This window comes from Ictalurus furcatus, chromosome 15 (assembly GCF_023375685.1).
Source record: "Ictalurus furcatus strain D&B chromosome 15, Billie_1.0, whole genome shotgun sequence".
Lineage (NCBI taxonomy): Eukaryota > Metazoa > Chordata > Actinopteri > Siluriformes > Ictaluridae > Ictalurus > Ictalurus furcatus.
Window position 1 is genome coordinate 21,294,246 of NC_071269.1, and position 17,686 is coordinate 21,311,931.

Sequence of the window (17,686 nt, forward strand, 5' to 3'; positions counted from 1 at the left end):
TGCAGATGTGTAACACCTTGTTTATATACATGAGTGGATAAATGGATTATTAATAGACGGCTGAACAACAAATAATAATAATGTGTGGGTTGCTGATGCAAAAAAAAAAAACCAAAACTGTTAGCAGTGCTACATTATGTTGTTGTTGCATTAAAGAGTCTGACTGCTGTAGGGATGAACGACCTGCGGTAGCGCTCTTTCTTGCACTGAGGGTGCGGCAGTCTGTTGCTGAAGGAGCTGCTCAGGGACCCCAGAACCTCATACAGGGGGTGAGAGGAATTGCTCCTGATAGACGCCATCTTAGCTAACATCCTCCTCTCCCCCACCACCTCTAAGCTGTCCAGAGGGTAGACCAGGACAGAGCTAGCCCTCTTGACCAGTTTGTTGAGGCGTTTCCTGTCCCTCTCTGTGCACCCAACTTCCCAGCAAACTACTGCATAGAAGATAGCAGATGCTACCACAGTATCATAGAAAGTTTTAAGCAGGGTCCTGCACATACCAAAAGACCTCAGTCTCCTCAGCATATATGATTTAATAGTTTATTTTATTAAAGATAAAAAATCTAAAAGGTGTGCATTATAGCTGACACCTAGATGAACACTTTACAGTTGGTTATATGATTGTACGTCATTCCCTTCAAATGCTATTGAAGTTAGAAACGTGTTGAACAATGTCGTGTGTAACTTTAGAGACGGTCCCTTAATTTCCGCATATCCGCGAATATCGAACGTCCAAACATCAAACAAACTTTATTCCAGTCTAAACGGCACCACAATCGCAGAATCACCCAGTTAGTGATGTGAGATCAATAAGATCTCAAACAACACATCTAACATAAAGAGAGTTTAATTAATAAGAGCAGTTCGGTTAAATTTGTAATATCTGCCTCAGTGAATACAGCAGACTATTGATTACGGCGCCACACAGCGCGGGGACGCCCTCACCACCGCTTCAGTCACTCAGCCAGTGTGATATCGCGAGATATCGCGAGATTTATACCCTGTGCTTTGCTGCTGTAAAATGGTGAAGTTATGCTGAGAGGCGACGAGGTAAGTTGACGAAATTTGTGTGTGCGTGTGAGTCTGAGACCCGCGTTGTCTACTTTGAACGACCCCTAAGGACAGGGAAGTGGATTCGCCGCTATAAATTTCCACACACACCGCGTTCTTAACAAGAGTGTTTTGGGGCGGCGTAAAGGTCTGGACATTGTACTGTATAAACCGCCATTTTTAATATGCGGTCTGCCTGAGGGGGAAGAGAGTGAGCGAGAGAGAGAGAGCGCGAGCGCTGTGGTGTCGTGGGGAATGCACGCTCTTAGCTCGCTCGTGCGTGTGCGCGCGGGCGCTCAGCACAGTCTGATCACTGTGATCCAGGGTGGGTTTGTTTTTATTTTACATAACCAGAGACTGCACTGCGGGTGGTCAGGAGCGAGTATTGTTGGCATGTCACAGTTTGGGATTTTCTTTCTAAGATAACGGAGGAAATGTAGTTTGAGACAGCTCGCGAGGAGGTCTAAAGCATGTGCTCGTGCTAGCCATGAGCCCCGACTGAAGAGAAAATTATTCTCCTGGCATTACTATTACAATGTACTACTACTACTCGTGTATGTAGACTGTATTTATTCTTAAATTTGAACAGATCACAAACGGCTCGTCATTCACATAATAGCATGCACGCTTGCATCCATCTCATGAGTCACCCATACAATCAATCATATCTTTTAGAGCTATGATGCATCATAACATATCATAGTTGTATATTTTGCATATTTCATACGAACATTATGACTATATATCATAGCATTTATGTATGCTATGTGGCCAAAAGTCTGTGCACACCTAACCATTACACCCGTATGTGCATGTTGAACCCATTCCAGATTTAGTCCCACTTTGCTGTTATGATAACCTCCACTCTTCTGGGAAGGCTTTCTATTAGATTTTGTAATTTGGCTGTGTGGATTTGTGTTCGTTCAGACACCAGAGCATTAGTGAGATCAGGCAGTGACGTTGAGGAGGTCTGGGGTGCAGTCACGTTCCAGTTCATCCCAAAGGTGTTTGCAGGACACTCGAGATCTTCCATTCCAGCCTTGGGAAACCATATCTTTATGGACCCGGTTTTGTGCACAGGCGCATTGTCATGCTGGAGCAGGTTTGAGCCTCTTGGTTCCAGTGAAGCGAAATTGTAAAGTTACAGCATACAAAGATATCGTATTCAATTGTGCGCTTCCAAGTTTGTGCCAACAGTTTGGGGAAGAATCACATACCGTATGGGTGTGACGGTAAGGTGTCTACAAACTTTTGGCCGTACAGTCTATGTTTGAAATTATTTTAATAAAGAGAGACAAACATTCATTTAAATGTTCACATCACAGTAGTTTTGCTTGAGAAACACTGATAACCGAGTTGTTACAAGCTGTCTTGTGTAGGCGTTTGAACAAATCGAAAATGTACTACGATTTCAGGTGATTTACTGAATAAGCAACTTTATGGTTTAAAAAAAAACTCCTGGTGCAAATGCGCGGTAAGTTTTCAGAGGAAAGTTGTCATCTGAAATTCAAACATTACTCCTAAAAAAATTGTTTCATAAATTTCCAAATAAGTTTAATAACATGACTTGATACTTGACAGACCTTTGTAAGATGGACTCTGCTGTTTGTTGTGGCTTTAGACACTCGTGCACTATTGCAGTGTGTGTGTGTGTGTGTGTGTGTGTGTGTGGGGTTGGTATGTTTTTATATCTCAGTGGGGACCAAATGATAGGACTTGACAAATTTGACTTAGTGGAGACAGTTGGCTAGTCCCCATGAACAAAAGCGTTCAAACCATAACTCCTTAAATGCATCTATAATTGAATAAAAACAAAACATTTAAAAGGTTTGCTTTTGTTTACTGAGATTAAGGTTATGGTTAATGTCTAGTATAGTATTAATTATGTCAGTCAGTACGTTTACATGGACAACAATAATCCAATATTAACCCGATTAAGACAATACTCTGACTAAGAAACTACCATGTAAACAGTGATTATTGATGACCTTAATCCGATTAAAGTCATACTCGAAGTAAACACAAATCGAATTAAGACATGTGGAGTACTCCTGTTTTACTCGCATTATCAACGTGCGTTACAGACATGTGCACACCTTAATCACACTATTAACATCGTGGGAGAGTTTTCACCGCATTTTGCGACAGGACACGTACACACACGGCAGCGCTCAACCGTCTTACGGCAAACAAGAAAGCACGTCTGCGTCCCAAACCGCGTACTTACCTACTATATAGGCCTATAGTAGGAGAAATACATGCATCTCGGCTACAATATAGAAGGTAAGTACGTGGTTTGGGATGCAGCCCACGTCTTCAAGCAGTCGTCTATTAGCACGTACAGCATGACAAATAATTAACCGCACTTGAAGCGTTCGTGATTTTTTTAAAATAAAAACACCCAAAACTGTATACGGTCCCGTAACGAAGACGAACTGTATGTTGATGCGGGAAATTCTGGAGGGAACGTCGGACGGTGTGGTGCGGTGACGTAAATCGATCTATGTTCTAGAGCATGTAAAACGGGTACATGAAAGGAGTATTCTTAAAAGCGACTCATGTAAACACCTTAATCCCAATATTGTCTTATTCAGAGTAAGGTCAATAATTAGATTACTGCTGTCCATGTAAACGTGGTCAGTGTTAGGTCCTCAGGAGGACAGTAAGACACTCTGTGTGTGTGTGTGTGTGTGTGTGTGTGTGTGTGTGTGTGTGTGTGTGTGTGTGTGTGTGTGTGTGTGTTGTTGCTCAGGCCTGTGTGCGGAATGATTCAGCGAGATATTCTGCGTTTCTCACTTGAATCCGACCAGCAGAGCGGCGAGAGCGCGCATGTCGGAAACCGTGTGTACGAGCATCTTGCTGGCGAATTTTCCTGCAAACAAACCGCGAGATTCTCAACACTCAGATTTTATTCGCCGAGTATGTACAACTACTGCATCCTACACCAATCTATCACTCGCCGCTGAGGGATACGTGTGTGTATGTATGTGTGTGTGTATATATGTGTGTGCATGTGTATGTATGTATGTGTGTGCTTGTGTGTTCGGACAAACGATTTCTAATGAGCGCAGGCTTTAGTAGGCCTCAGTGTAAGCCGGCCGCTCGAGTTACACAGCAAGCGCGTGTTGGTGAGACGTTTCCGGCTTTTGTCGTGACCGAGGCATCGGCGTTTTATCCCGAGTCGCTTTTCTCTTCCTCGACCGTCGTCGGAGTGCGTTTGGTTTATTTGGTAATGAGAGGAAAAAAACCATATACACATACACATATACATATTTATACTCGGGAGCCTGAGGAATTTCTGTGCTTGTGTTGACATCCTAGAGATCAATTTTCGGTTGCACTTTTGGCTCGTTAGCTAGCTAGCATGCTAAGCTTGCGAACTGTTTAAACTGTTAGCTAGCTAGAAGGTGCTTGTTCGTTTATTGAGCTGGACATCGTTTCCGAGTCTTGGATGTTGTAATATTGTTGCGCTTTAATATTCTCAGGGGGGGTTTTTTGTGTGCGTTTATGTTTATAATTTATTTTTGTTTGAACTGCGTTAGCTATGCGTTGAAGCTAAAGCTAGCTACTGCTAAGTGACATAGTATTCTGTAGCATTGCTTGCTAGTTTGCGCTGTTGAAATTTCATTCCGAGTACACTGTGTGTGTGTATGTATGTGTGTGTGTGTAAATATATATATGCTGTTATATTGATTTTATTTTACTTTACACGACCGCCTTTAATAATATTGTTGGATAGTCTGTAAACTTAATGTCGTTTGTTGAAATGCTGTATTGACAACTCCAGGCTAGCTAAGCTAACGGCGCACGTCAGTGCATTTTTGCTGTTGCATTGCAGTTACGTTAGCTGCAGTGGAGTGAACAGCTAGCATAATAGCCATTGTGTTGCTTTCAAGACTCACAAAAAGAGTGGCTTCCAGTCCAGTCCAGTCATTTCTGCTCGTTTTACAGTGTATATTGTTAACTAAAACCTTTCTATTAGTCATGTAAACATTGCAGTAACATTTAGACTATTGGTTATTTACGTTCCCAGTATTTATTATATGAATAATGGTTCATATGAGTGTTTTTTTCGTTCTCTTCTTTTCTTCCCCTGGACGCAGTGAAGTTCATAATGAAGGTTTGACTTTTTTTCGGGTGTTTTCTTAATAATAACAGTTCAATGAATAGTTCTGAAGTATTTGAGTGCAATACTGAATCCTCTGAACTGTCACTGTCTCCCATTTTAGTTTCAGTACCAGCTGTGACATGTCTCTGTGATTAGGCTCGAGTCCACATTTACGTTTTGTGGTTTTTTTTTTTAATCGACACATTAATCAGTAAATTGTGCAGGAGTTGTGGTTTTGCGCTACGTTTTTAATAGACTTTGTGGTTCCTGTATTTGGGTCTGTGGTGGAGATCATAAACCATTGTTAACATAGTTTATATATTTATGTTTAGGTTAAGGCTTGACGTTATTAGTTTGTTTGGCTGTTCCATGAATTGATCCGGTTTTCAGAAATGAAAAGCTCCATACCTCGATTAAATAGGCAGGGTATTATTGGACATGTTTAAATAATGAGGCTAATATTTGGATTATGTTTATTAAACTGTACTGAGTCGGTCCTTGAAATTTAGGTTACAGGTAAAGTGGTCCGTGTCTGCAAAAAGTTTGAGAACCACCGAATGTAGACTTGTCTCATCATGTTGTATTTTCATGCTGTACAACCACCATGGCTAAATCAAGCCCATTTCATGTGGCCCTGAAGTGTTGTGAAATGAAACTGAAACCAGGTTGAGCTATTATATATACATATATTTACCAGGGTATGATTATTATTTATTAAAAAAGTAACTACACTCTTAACAAATCTATGATGTGTATTTTAGAAATACAATAAAATCTTGTATCCAGTATTTGTGATATGATTAAGGACACCTGATCCCCACACCCACATGTCTTTGTTGAACATCTCTTTCAAGACTTAGGCCCCGTTTTGCTGTTGTAATAACCGCCACTCTTCTAGGAAGGCTTTCCGCTAGATTTTGGAGCGTGGCCGTGGGGATTTGCGATCATTCAGACAGACGTAAGAGCGTTAGCGAGATCAGGTACTGATGTTGAGGAGGTCTGGGGTGCAGTCGGTGTTCCAGTTCATCCCAAAAGGGTTCATTGGGGTTGAGGTCAGGAATCTGTCCAGGACACTCGAGCTCTTCTTCTACACCAGCCTTGGCACACCATGCGTCCATGGAGCTCGCTTTGTCTTTGCACAGGGGCATCGTCATGCTGGAACAGGTCGATGGTTCCAGTGAAGGGAAATTGTAAAGCTACAGCACACACAAACATTTTATTAAACAATTGTGTGCTTCCAACTTTGTGGGAACGGTTTGGGGTGGAACTACATATGGGTGTGATGGTCAGGTGTCCACAAACTTTTGACCACGGTGTATTTTTGTAATCTTACCCACTCCTAATCTCTGTGCACGTCATTTTAACTCTTGGCCGTGCAGAGTTATTATTCATTTTAGTTTGCAGAATTGTCGGGAGGTTTCATGGACATCGACAATGTCTGAAATCCAAAAAGCCTCCCACCCCCTGTTCTGCTTTTTTTTTTTTTTTCTTGCTGTATTCGCATTTGTCACAAAAAGCCTGCAGTGCTACATTCTCTAACAGGTTGCCTTAATTCTCCAATTAGGAGAAATCAGACCAGGATGGTGCAAATCTGTTCTTCTTTCTAACGAACACTCCTTGCTCACCATCAGCGTTTTGAGCAAAAATGGCAACCCCCCCCCCCCCACCCTTCTGAACAACATGCCATGTTTCATGATCATGTATCAGTTCCTATTAAAGGGAATGCATGCAAGTTTAACACAGTCGAAATGGATAAGACGCAGTAAATTACTTAGGCATGACTTTCTGATCGCTTGGAGAGCAAAGCACACTGATTTTCTAAATAGCATTCATTTACATTTAGTCAGTGGGTAGGCTCTTATCCAGAGTGACTTGCGTGAGCTTACTCTGACATCACTCTCACATCATGAACAAGCAGATTTGCTCCAGCTCCTCGGAGAGCAAATTTACAGATTCACATCTGAATGGCTGTGGTGTAACGTTGACACTGACGTGTATTTTTGAGAGTATGTTATGTTATTAGGGTGGGGAAAGTGTTTTTAGTAGTTCTGTTCTAATCCAGAAAAGTGTGTGTGTGTGTCATATATATATATATATATATATATATATATATATGTATGTATGTATGTATGTATGTGTCAAAGCATTATTTTAAGTTTGTCTTTCGTTATAGGTATTACATTTGAAAGATGCTGTTAAGTTGGAATTGCCAAAATAATTACCGTAAGTAATAAGTTTTTCCTCTTCTGTTGTGTATATGAGCATATACATACAAGTGCAAGATGTATGGTTTGTAGTGGCTATTTGTCCTGTGTGCACTTTGCTGTAGAGTAATTCATTAAAAATATTGTTTTTATGCATATGAGTATCGACACAGATGTAAATTATTTTGACCGCAGGAACAGAGTGTAGAAACTAGTAACCATGAAGGTCGACAGAAGCAAGTTGAAGAAAACCCCCACTGAAGCGGTGAGTACGCCGAGATGTTGGTATGCGTTAATCCTGAATGTTGATGTACATCTTAGGGCTGCGTTTTATGCGCCAAACTGAAACGAACGCTTATATAAAAACGTTTGCGCATTCCAGGCTTCTCTGATATTCAGTATTCAATCCTGATTGCGATTATTGTGCGATTATGTCGTGCAGCCCCGTGATGTAGGGGCGTAAGTTTTCCTCATGCGTGTGTTTAAAGCCGTGTGTGCCTCTCCCCTCAGCCTGCTGACTGCAGAGCACTCATAGAGAAGCTGAAGGGATGCAGCGACGAGCAGCTGCTCTTGGAGTTGCAGCACATCAAAACATGGAACATTGGAAAGGTAAACGCAGAACACAGAGCTCGGGGGTATGAGTGATACTCGTCTCGCAGCCGTCCCGTTCTTACACGTCTTTCTGCTTTTTCCTTAGTGCGAGCTGTACCACTGGGTAGATCTCTTGGACCGTTTCGACGGGATCCTCTGCGATGCAGGCCAGACGGTGGAGAACATGTCGTGGATGCTGGTATGTGACCGACCAGACAACGGGCAACTCAAAGCCTTGCTGCTGGCAGTGCTGAACTTCACCGCTCTGCTAATAGAGTACAGCTTTTCCCGGCACCTCTACAGCTCCATAGAGGTACTCCAGAGTTCATGCGTCCCATACGAACGCCATCTGTCCTCAGTGTTATCACTTACGCTTCGTGTGCTTGTTTGTTTTTTGTTTGCAGCACTTGACCACGCTTCTAGCATCGTGCGACATGCAGGTGGTGCTGTCCGTGCTGAACCTCTTGTATGTGTTCAGCAAGCGCTCCAACTACATCACCAGGTTAGGCTCGGACAAGAGGAGCCCTCTGCTCGCTCGCCTGCAGCACCTGGCTGAGGTAAGAGCATCACGGGCTCAGGGTAACACTGTTCAAGACCTGGTTCAGACCTGACATGGGTTACGTATATTCTGCACACTCGGGTTTTAGTTCACCGATTTTATTTCGGGGTGAAAAGGTTGTTTTCCTTCATCTATTATGTCTCTTGAGCATGTTTCCCAATCTCTCCATAGAGCTGGGGCGGGAAGGAGAATGGCTTTGGCCTGGCTGAGTGCTGTAGAGATCTGCCCATGACGGTGAGCCGTGATAGGACTGGAAGGACTGATTGTCTTGTGCAAATGTGTAATCAGACATTTTCTAGTTGAAAATCTACAAAGCCAGGAGGCTCGGGACAATTGACGATAGTATCAGGAATCGCTGGTAGATCGTGTCTGCTGTCAAGTCGGACGAATGAAATGTCTGTGGGGGGAAAACTTGGTGTCTGCAGCTTTAAAATCTTTTCTAATCTTTTTTAAGATCTTATGTTGGCGAAAGAGGTTACGTTTCATATAGGATATCTTGTCTGGTTATAACTTGTCAATCGGATAAATCCGCGAATGCTCTCGAATTACGCACGGAGAATTAATGAAGAATATAATAGTTCATTAGGGTGATTTCACTACACAGCAATTCAATAAGAACAGAGATCGGATTGGTATCTGTTGATTGGCTCAGCTTTTGGTGTTACTTTAGGCCTGTTTATAATGTTTTAAGGACTTGTTAATTTGCCCTTTCTCATGAGTTCCTCAATGTCTGTGTAGAAATACCCACCTAGTGCCACCACTCTGCACTTTGAGTTCTATGCTGAGCCCAGCTCCGAGGTCAAAGTGGAGAAAAAGGTATGGAATCATCTTTTTATCTCTTAGTCCGACTCTATTAAACACAACGAAGAATAATTTACTATTCACTTTTACAATGTCAACCGCATAAAACGTAAATATTTCTTTATTACTCTGTTAGCAGTCTAGCAGCAACACTCTACACTACATCCACATCGAACAACTCGATAAGGTGAGCTCCTGTTCCTGCCTCTCGTTGTGCTGGAAGCCTTTATACCTTTTATCGATCCCACACGACTCGACTTTGATCTCGCCTTTCTCTGGTGTGCACTTAGATCTCGGAAAGTCCGTCCGAGATAATGGAGTCGCTGACGGTCATGTACAACATCCCTAAAGACAAGCAGACCCTGCTGTTCACACACATCCGCCTGGCACATGGCTTCTCCAACCACAAGAAGCGACTGCAGGCCGTGCAGGCCAGACTGCATGCCATCTCCATACTAGGTGAGTGCTCTGTTAGGGACCCAGCGACAGTGAATAAGGGCTCCGTTTATTTTCATCAAAGAGTGGGCTCCCACGCCACACATGTGCTGAGGTGGATGTTTTGTTTGGTATTTTTTGTAGTGTACTCCAACGCCCTCCAGGAGTCAGCCAACAGTATACTCTACAACGGGCTGATCGAAGAGCTGGTGGATGTTCTCCAGATCACAGACAAACAGCTGGTGGTGAGAAACAACTCTTCTCCTCACGCCCTGTCTCATAATGTACCAATTGTCACATGATCACTGTATTATCCCCAAAAGAGTCGTCGGTAAATGTGCTTAACTTGCGCGTACGCAGTCATCTTAACCGTATGACCTGGAGATAGGGGCGTGACAGAACAAAAATGGACGAGAGTTTGGATTCCCTCATGTTCACTTGTTGATTTCCCTCATGTTGATTTCTATACAAGCTGTTCAACTTGGCAGAATTAAGCAATTGGTAAATATCTTGGTTATGTTTAGGTGGACAAATCATAAATTCTATGAAAACTAGCCCACTGGACAATTAAAAGCTCAGTCTGCTGCCAAGTCGTTTATATTTTAGTTGCCTGGAAACCTAGATTAGGGTAAAAAGTGGTCGCTAACTTCATGTAGTAACATAACGAGCTAAGTTAGGTAGGTAATTGCTTTGTTACAGACTAAAGGGAACAACTTTATGAACAACGATATGATCATGAAGGTCAGCAAGCTGTTGGCCAAAGTTTGGTTTTGTTTTTGTTTCAGTTTTGTCCTGATACAAAAGACATCATTTGCGTCTTGCTAGAGTCTTTGTTTCTTCTCAGTTTGTTTAACCGCAAGGTGAATGAGTTTTGTGCTAACAGGTGAATTGGGCTGTATGACATCTAGTGATGCACCGAAAGGAAACTTCTGGGCCGAAGCAGAAAATCCAGGATGCACTTGGCCGGAAAATGAAAATTGGGGAAAAAACACCCCCATTTTATAATGTGTTTTTTTTTTTTTTTTTTTTTTGTATCACATTTTTATTGAAATGAACACACCAAAACAAAAACAATATTAAATATATTCTTCTTCATTCGGTTCTTTAACAATCAAATTTAACAGATTTTTTTTTTAATCCAAGTAGTGTACCGTTAACGAATGTGATCTGCAAAACAGCAGTCAAGTAATGAACTTAGCAGCTCTTGGCTAGCATCTTGCAGATATAAAAAGTTTAACTATGCTTATGCTGCACAATCATTTGAATGAAAATGGGCAGAACACAATGGCAGAGGGCCTCTATTCTGTTGTTGTTGTGGTGTTGTTGAGCAGGATGTTGCGTGTTCAGGTGGTGTATAAAACCTGACCTGGAAAAGCGCTTCGGCACCGTACCCCCTCTTGAAATTTCTGCGGAACAAACACTATCGATGGCAAATTTTATGTCCATATCTTTGAATTATTTCCAAACCGCTGACATGATCGCCCTTTGCCGGGTAGCGCCGTCATAACCGTCAGCTAGATCAAGAGCGAAAACAGAGCACTGAGGGGCGGGGCGGCTGATATTTTTGGCATTTTCTCTCTTTTGGCCAAAAAATTTCTCCGGCTGAAATTTCGTTGCATCCCTAATGACATCTGTGCGCTTTCGTTTATTTTGCTCAGATTTGTCCACTCTCTCATACAGCTCACAGTAACAAAAGCAAATATTTTTTTAAAAAATCTTATTTTATTTGTTTGACCTCAGCACGTGTAGTAAATGTGGGGTGACGGGGCACTGTTCTTGGCGTGTTGTACTAGCAGTAATGCGAAAGCTTTGCACTGTGGTACTGTGGCTCAGTTTTGTCAGAGTCTATCCGCTTCAGTGCATGCTGGTGAAACAGTTGTTGGAGAGCTAGTAGTACAGCATTTCTCTGTAATGAGGGACTCCAGTCTCTCACTGACATTTGTGTCTGTCATCTTTAGATCGATGCTCCTGCTTGTTATGCCAGTGTAATAATAAAAAAAAAAATTGCTGTGTAGTTCTGTACCATGAGCATGTGGTAGTACACACATTTTCAGCTTTGATATTTTCCATTCTGTGCTCAATATTGATTTGATTTGACATGTATGATGCAGTTCTGTATATACTACACAGCTTGTTTTGGCCCAAAGAAATGTATTTCGCAAAATAGCAATCATTCGTGCGGAATCACGATTAAAGTGAAATATATTTAACGGTCTTGTGTTTTACTTCAGTAATTAAGTGCATAAACCCTGTCTCTCGCACTACTGAAAATGGCTAGAATTCCATATTAATGAGGACAACGTGTTTCGTTTCTAATTGGGGAACTGGCTGGTAGGTAAGATCGTCGCTGGGATGAATTCCTTTTGTGGTGTCTGTGTTTGAGCTAGCGTGTTCGTTATGTTGGGAAGCCATGCTCATTATAAGACGCCAGTGTTTTTATAGTTGAGTGTTTCTGTCACTCGCTTACTCCTTGCTTGTGTTTTCTCTTCTACTCATTAGCGTGTTCCTTCTCCAGATGTTGTAAGAGAAACATCACAGCCTACAAAATTTGATTTGTACAGATGGGATTATAAAAGGGACGGGTCATCTCTGGAATGTCTGTTTCTCTCACTTTGAGAGAAGTGTCTGCTGTGGCTCTTATTTTCAGAGCACGTAGTGATGACTTTTCTGAGAGTGTGTTCTAGGAGAAGAGATCGTGGTTTTCACTGTGCTTCTGTCCCCTGTGTCGGTTGAACTATTTTGTTTGAGCTCAGAGGGTTTTTTTTTTTGTGTTTTAGTTGTTTGACTTCTTAAAAGCAGGCCGCACCAACCCTTTAAACAAAAGAAGTCCTCAGAAACCACAACCTTTTAGAATTTATAAGCAGTTTCAGAAGAAAACTACAAAAGTTTGGTGTGTGACATGGGTGTGTGAATTGCATAACCACCTTTCCCATGACTGGCATTACTCCGATATAGTGCGTTCAGGTGTTTAGTTTTCACCATCGATCGATTAGTAAAGAAAATATGCTTGAGTGTGAGAGAGGGTTCTTGACGCTGCTTGGCTTTCTGGCTAGCTGTCTGGGTGTTCTCCCTGAACTTGTGGGTTTCCTCTGGGTTTTCTGGTTTCATCCAACAATATGCCAGTAGGATAACCGGTGACTCGAAACTGCCCCTTGTTGTGAAAGAGTTTGTGTATAGCATGTGGACGGTGCTGTGTGATGGAATGGCTTCCCACTAGCTTGGGATAGGCTCTGGATTTGCTACTATCCAGCCCAAGATAAAGTACTGAAGGTGAACGCTGCATGGTTTAAAAAATAATTACGGTATCATGATTGGAGAAACATCACATTCCCTAATTGGGAAAAATCTTGTATTCTGTCCCAGCCGACGATTGACTTGAAAACATGCTAAATGAAACTAACGAGTAAACCCCTACCGTGTTTTGATGAATGTACGTGTGCACTCTTTATGACAGGACATAAAGGCTGCCTCCTTGCGTACTCTGACGTCTATCGTCCACTTGGAGCGAACTCCTAAACTGTCGAATATTATCGACTGCACCGGCACAGCTTCCTACCACGGCTTCTTACCCGTGCTGGTCCGCAACTGCATACAAGCCATGATCGGTAAGGAAGAATGTCTGTCGTCAAGAGATGCGATTTCACATAAATCACTCTAGCTCTCTGACTAAATTTGTCCTGTTCTGTTTTTCCAGACCCACTGATGGATCCGTACCCGCACCAGTTTGCCACAGCGCTCTTCTCGTTCCTGTACCACTTGGCCAGTTACGATGCTGGTGGAGAGGCCTTGGTCTCATGTGGGATGATGGAGGCCTTGTTGAAGGTTAGTGTTTCTTATCTACTTTCTGTCTGAAACTTATTTAACTCCTCGTATCCTTCGTACCACGTCTACAGAATTACAAGCAGTGTCCTCTCTTCTAGGTGATCAAGTTCCTGGGGGACGAGCAGGACCAGATCACGTTTGTGACGCGGGCGGTGCGTGTCGTGGACCTCATTACCAATCTGGACATGGCTGCCTTTCAATCCCACAGCGGCCTGTCTATCTTCATCTGCAGACTCGAGGTACAGGCACTCGGCATCCCTAAAGACCTCACGATTTAATGTGACCACTTGTCCCTTTAAAACATAATATAATTTTCATCCGTCATGGAAATGTTGGACTGGATACGCTAGCATTTCCGTTAGGGCTGTCAAAATTCACTGTTCAAAAAAAAAAAGAGGCTTTTTTTTTTTTTAATTAATGCTTAATGTTAAATCTGTTGGAGTTTCCACATTTTTGTTGGAATGCACATTTTGGCGCAAATGTTTCTGTTCATTAAAAAACGATTTTAAATAATAGTTCTTATTAGGGATGTCCTGATCCAATCTCAAAGCTCTGTATCCGGGCTGAGATCGGGCCCGATCTTTTGTTTGATGTTAGTCGTCACAGACTATGCGGATAAAACGTCTGCAGCATGGAAATATTTTAAATTTGAAAACGAAAGCAGTCCGACAGCCACGATGTGTGCTATGCGAGCGTTTCGCGAGACCGTACCAACAGAGCTGCATTCAATACTCCCAATTTGATAGGGCACCTACGTCTGATGGTACCGAAGTCTGCACCAAAGCAACACACACTGGAGCTGGAGGATACTTTTAAAAGGAGAGAGAAATTTCCTCATCTGGAATGAAGAAATCTTTTGTTAAAAAAACAAAACAAAACAATTATAAGGAACAGCTTGGATTCAAGCAATTTCTTTTCTTAATGCGTTGCAGAGCTATTCAGTTGTCAAGCGTATGCATTGGATTGATTTTTAATATCTTGAATGCACTTGAAATGTGCACGTTGCACTAAATATCGGATCGGACTCTGTATCTGCAGATACTCAATATTAAAAGACTGATCAGGATCGTGGGTAAAAATACTTGATCTGGGCATCCGCAGTTCTTTTAAATAATTAAAAATGCAGTTTTTAAAGTGTTAGGTTAAGCTTATTTTTAGCTTTTAATATTCAGAATACTACTGTGTACATTTACATAAATATTTCTGGGGAAAAGTGTTCTTGACACTGTTCATCAACGTAGAAAGTTTCTGCATAAAATTATGTTAAATATCAATCAGTTCTTTTCTGAATCGTGTGTACTGCTCAGGCACTTGGCTCTTTTTAAATACTTTTGGTCTCATATGACTGTGTCTCTACAGCATGAAGTGGACCTGTCCAGGAAAGAGTGCCCTTTTGTCATCAAGCCAAAGATCCAGAGGCCTAGTACAACTGCTGAAACTGAGGACATGGACACGGATATGGACAGTCAGTTGCTCTTTGCTTTATTTCCAGTTTGTTCTTTGTGGAACTTCAAGTGTACCACCTGTCTGATTTGCTTTCACTGTTGTAGTAATGCAGTCCGCTGACGTGTGTGTGTGTGTGTGTGTGTATAAAATATAGTTTTTGGGAGTTGACGGATTAACGTCCTTTAATATGATATTTGTAAGCTAACGCCTCAATAAATGGCTGTTACTGCAGTGTCTGAGGTTGCCATGGAGAGCAGCCCAGGACCCTCGACCTCCACAGGCTCCAAAACCGACCCTGACCCTCGTGCACAGAGCAGCACAGGGAGCGCACCCAGATCAGGTGAATGAACTCTTCGCAGTCACTCCCTCGTATATCCCACGTACAGTCGCGAACAGCTGGTTAAATAACAGGCTTTGCTTGATGTTACAGGTGTGCAGTGCATCCCTCAGAGGGCAGCGCTGCTCAAATCCATGTTGAACTTCCTGAAGAAAGCCATTCAGGACCCGGCCTTTTCAGACGGCATACGCCACGGTAAGAGGATTCTCGATATGCTGAGAAATACGATGCGTTTGGAAAGGCTGTTTTTGGTTATTTAAATTAAAATAACGCACGTTTACATTTAGATTTTTTATTTTTTATTTTACAGGATTCAAGAGCCACTATTGCTCTTGATGACAGTGCAGTAAAATATTTTGTTCCTAAATTGCTAAAGATTTGTGATTTCAGTGTTTTCAGAGTGAAATAACTGATTATCAGGGAGGGTGATTTCACACTTGCTATTTTTAGGAAACTTCTAGTTATTGTTCATCATCTTCTTCTCCTTATCTCCCTCAAGTGCCCAATAACTCTGAATGGTAAAATATGGCCACAAATGGCCCACATGAGCCCGTCGGTGGCGCTACAGGCCGCCATGTCTTTGTATTTATTTTCAGTTTCACAAGAAATTTAAGAGAAAATCGTGAAAAGAAGTTACACGATTGCACTTATGGAACAGAGTTCAAGCCTCTCGACAAGCTGAAATGTGTTCAGCTGTCTGTATAGGCTCACTCAAACACTTGAGCAGAGGACAGAAAACTACAAAATTAATTTAAAATCTGCCGTTGATCCAAATTTGTTGACGTTTTGTATCTGTGGGAAACATTTCTCTACCATATCAATCTTTAAATGGTCCGCAATCTTGAGCAATCCGCCATTGCTGCTTGCAGCTATATTTTTTTTTTGTTTGTGTGTTTTTATTTTTTAAAACAGTGTTTTAAGTGCTGGCCAGAGTGATTTTTGTGCTGACATGGGGGGTAAAAAAAAAAAACCCTCCTCATGAGACACTTACACTGAAACCATTAGAATCACCTTCACCAGTCCTAGCTAGTATTGGTGAACTAACTAGCCTAGCTTAATGGATTAAATTTATTATCGTTGATAATAACAATTGGTTTAACTTTGGCAGTGATTAAGGTTTTGAAAAGCAAGAGAAATTGAGCTACTCGTGTGACTCGACTGTATTCAGCCACAGTTAGCGAGACCTCATGTTGTGTACCATTTGAACATCCCAAAAATAGTTTTTAGTTACATTACAACTAAAAATTTCATGAATGAACATGTCATAAAATCTCCTTATGTTCGCTTGCAAATTATATCATGTTCACTAAGTACTTTGTCCTCCGTGTTGGTTGGTTTTTCTCCCATGACACTGAGCTTGGTTAGTTAGGAGGTTTAAAAAAAAAAAAAAAAAGTGCTTGATGGTGCACTTTTCTCACAGGCTATTATGCCGGTTTATCACGTGTATCTGTGTGGTCTTAACGTATGATCTGTGAATGACTAACATAAGGTCTCCTGTCTCTCCAGTTATGGATGGGTCCCTGCCTACCTCGCTGAAGCACATCATCAGTAATGCTGAGTATTATGGCCCTTCACTCTTCCTCTTGGGTGAGCATACAGAGCAAGGGCACCTGTGGTTTTCTCAAACTGTGTCATTGTCTGTCTGCAGCGCTGTAGCAGGGCTCAAGAGCTTTGAGCAGATTAGCGGAGGCGGTGACGGAGAAAGTGTAGTAAAATTGCGTTAAACTGCCCTCACATCGGATTGAAGTTAAAACTGATAAAAAAAAATATTTATTTTTGGAATGAGGACCAGTAGAATGAAACACTGCTAAGAAGTATCCAACACAGAGTGATTATATATTGTCTATATATCATGTGTGTGTATATATATATATATAAAATATAATATTGTCTTACACAATGTTCTCATTCTCTTTCTTAGCGACGGAGGTGGTGACTGTGTTCGTGTTCCAGGAGCCGTCTCTCCTCTCCTCCCTACAGGACAACGGCCTCACAGATGTCATGCTACACGCATTGCTCATCAAAGATGTGAGTCTGGCATATCAACCCCCCCCCTTTCCCCCCTCCCTCTCTCATACTCTGCTTCCTCCCCCCTTCCTTAGATTCTTTTCTTTTTCTCCATTGTGTTCTGTTTAACCCACACGTTTCCTCCGCTCTGCATGTTTGAATATAACAGCGTCTCTGTTAGCGAGTCTTTAGTGAACGGACATCTTGTCTCGCCACCCACTTGTCTGGTAGCCTTTCGTTTGTTGTTTTCACGGTCTCGTACACTCTCTCTTTCTTTGCCAGGTCTTTCTAATTAACTTCCCAAAACCTCACACTCCAGCAGCTCGC

General features: G+C 42.0%; 1 protein-coding gene across 13 annotated transcripts in view; it reads left to right on the forward strand.

The window, feature by feature from the left end:
* The first annotated feature begins 767 nt into the window (after window positions 1-767).
* huwe1 (HECT, UBA and WWE domain containing E3 ubiquitin protein ligase 1) overlaps window positions 768-17,686 on the forward strand; it is a 52,606-nt gene continuing 35,687 nt past the window's right edge. For 8 of the 13 annotated variants that reach the window (XM_053642784.1, XM_053642794.1, XM_053642788.1 and 5 more), the window contains exons 1-19: window positions 770-1,049; window positions 7,331-7,380; window positions 7,557-7,626; window positions 7,872-7,970; window positions 8,059-8,265; window positions 8,357-8,509; window positions 8,683-8,745; window positions 9,250-9,327; window positions 9,449-9,499; window positions 9,603-9,771; window positions 9,892-9,992; window positions 13,202-13,352; window positions 13,442-13,569; window positions 13,668-13,808; window positions 14,929-15,034; window positions 15,248-15,355; window positions 15,446-15,547; window positions 16,859-16,939; window positions 17,274-17,380. In XM_053642784.1, the coding sequence (XP_053498759.1) occupies window positions 7,582-7,626; window positions 7,872-7,970; window positions 8,059-8,265; window positions 8,357-8,509; window positions 8,683-8,745; window positions 9,250-9,327; window positions 9,449-9,499; window positions 9,603-9,771; window positions 9,892-9,992; window positions 13,202-13,352; window positions 13,442-13,569; window positions 13,668-13,808; window positions 14,929-15,034; window positions 15,248-15,355; window positions 15,446-15,547; window positions 16,859-16,939; window positions 17,274-17,380 (1,890 nt within the window). In that variant the 5' untranslated portion in view covers window positions 770-1,049; window positions 7,331-7,380; window positions 7,557-7,581. Of the gene's footprint in view, window positions 1,050-3,750; window positions 3,969-7,330; window positions 7,381-7,556; window positions 7,627-7,871; window positions 7,971-8,058; window positions 8,266-8,356; window positions 8,510-8,682; window positions 8,746-9,249; window positions 9,328-9,448; window positions 9,500-9,602; window positions 9,772-9,891; window positions 9,993-13,201; window positions 13,353-13,441; window positions 13,570-13,667; window positions 13,809-14,928; window positions 15,035-15,247; window positions 15,356-15,445; window positions 15,548-16,858; window positions 16,940-17,273; window positions 17,381-17,686 lie in introns of those variants that run through there. The other 5 variants (XR_008387858.1, XM_053642795.1, XM_053642786.1 and 2 more) reach the window with 3 other exon arrangements.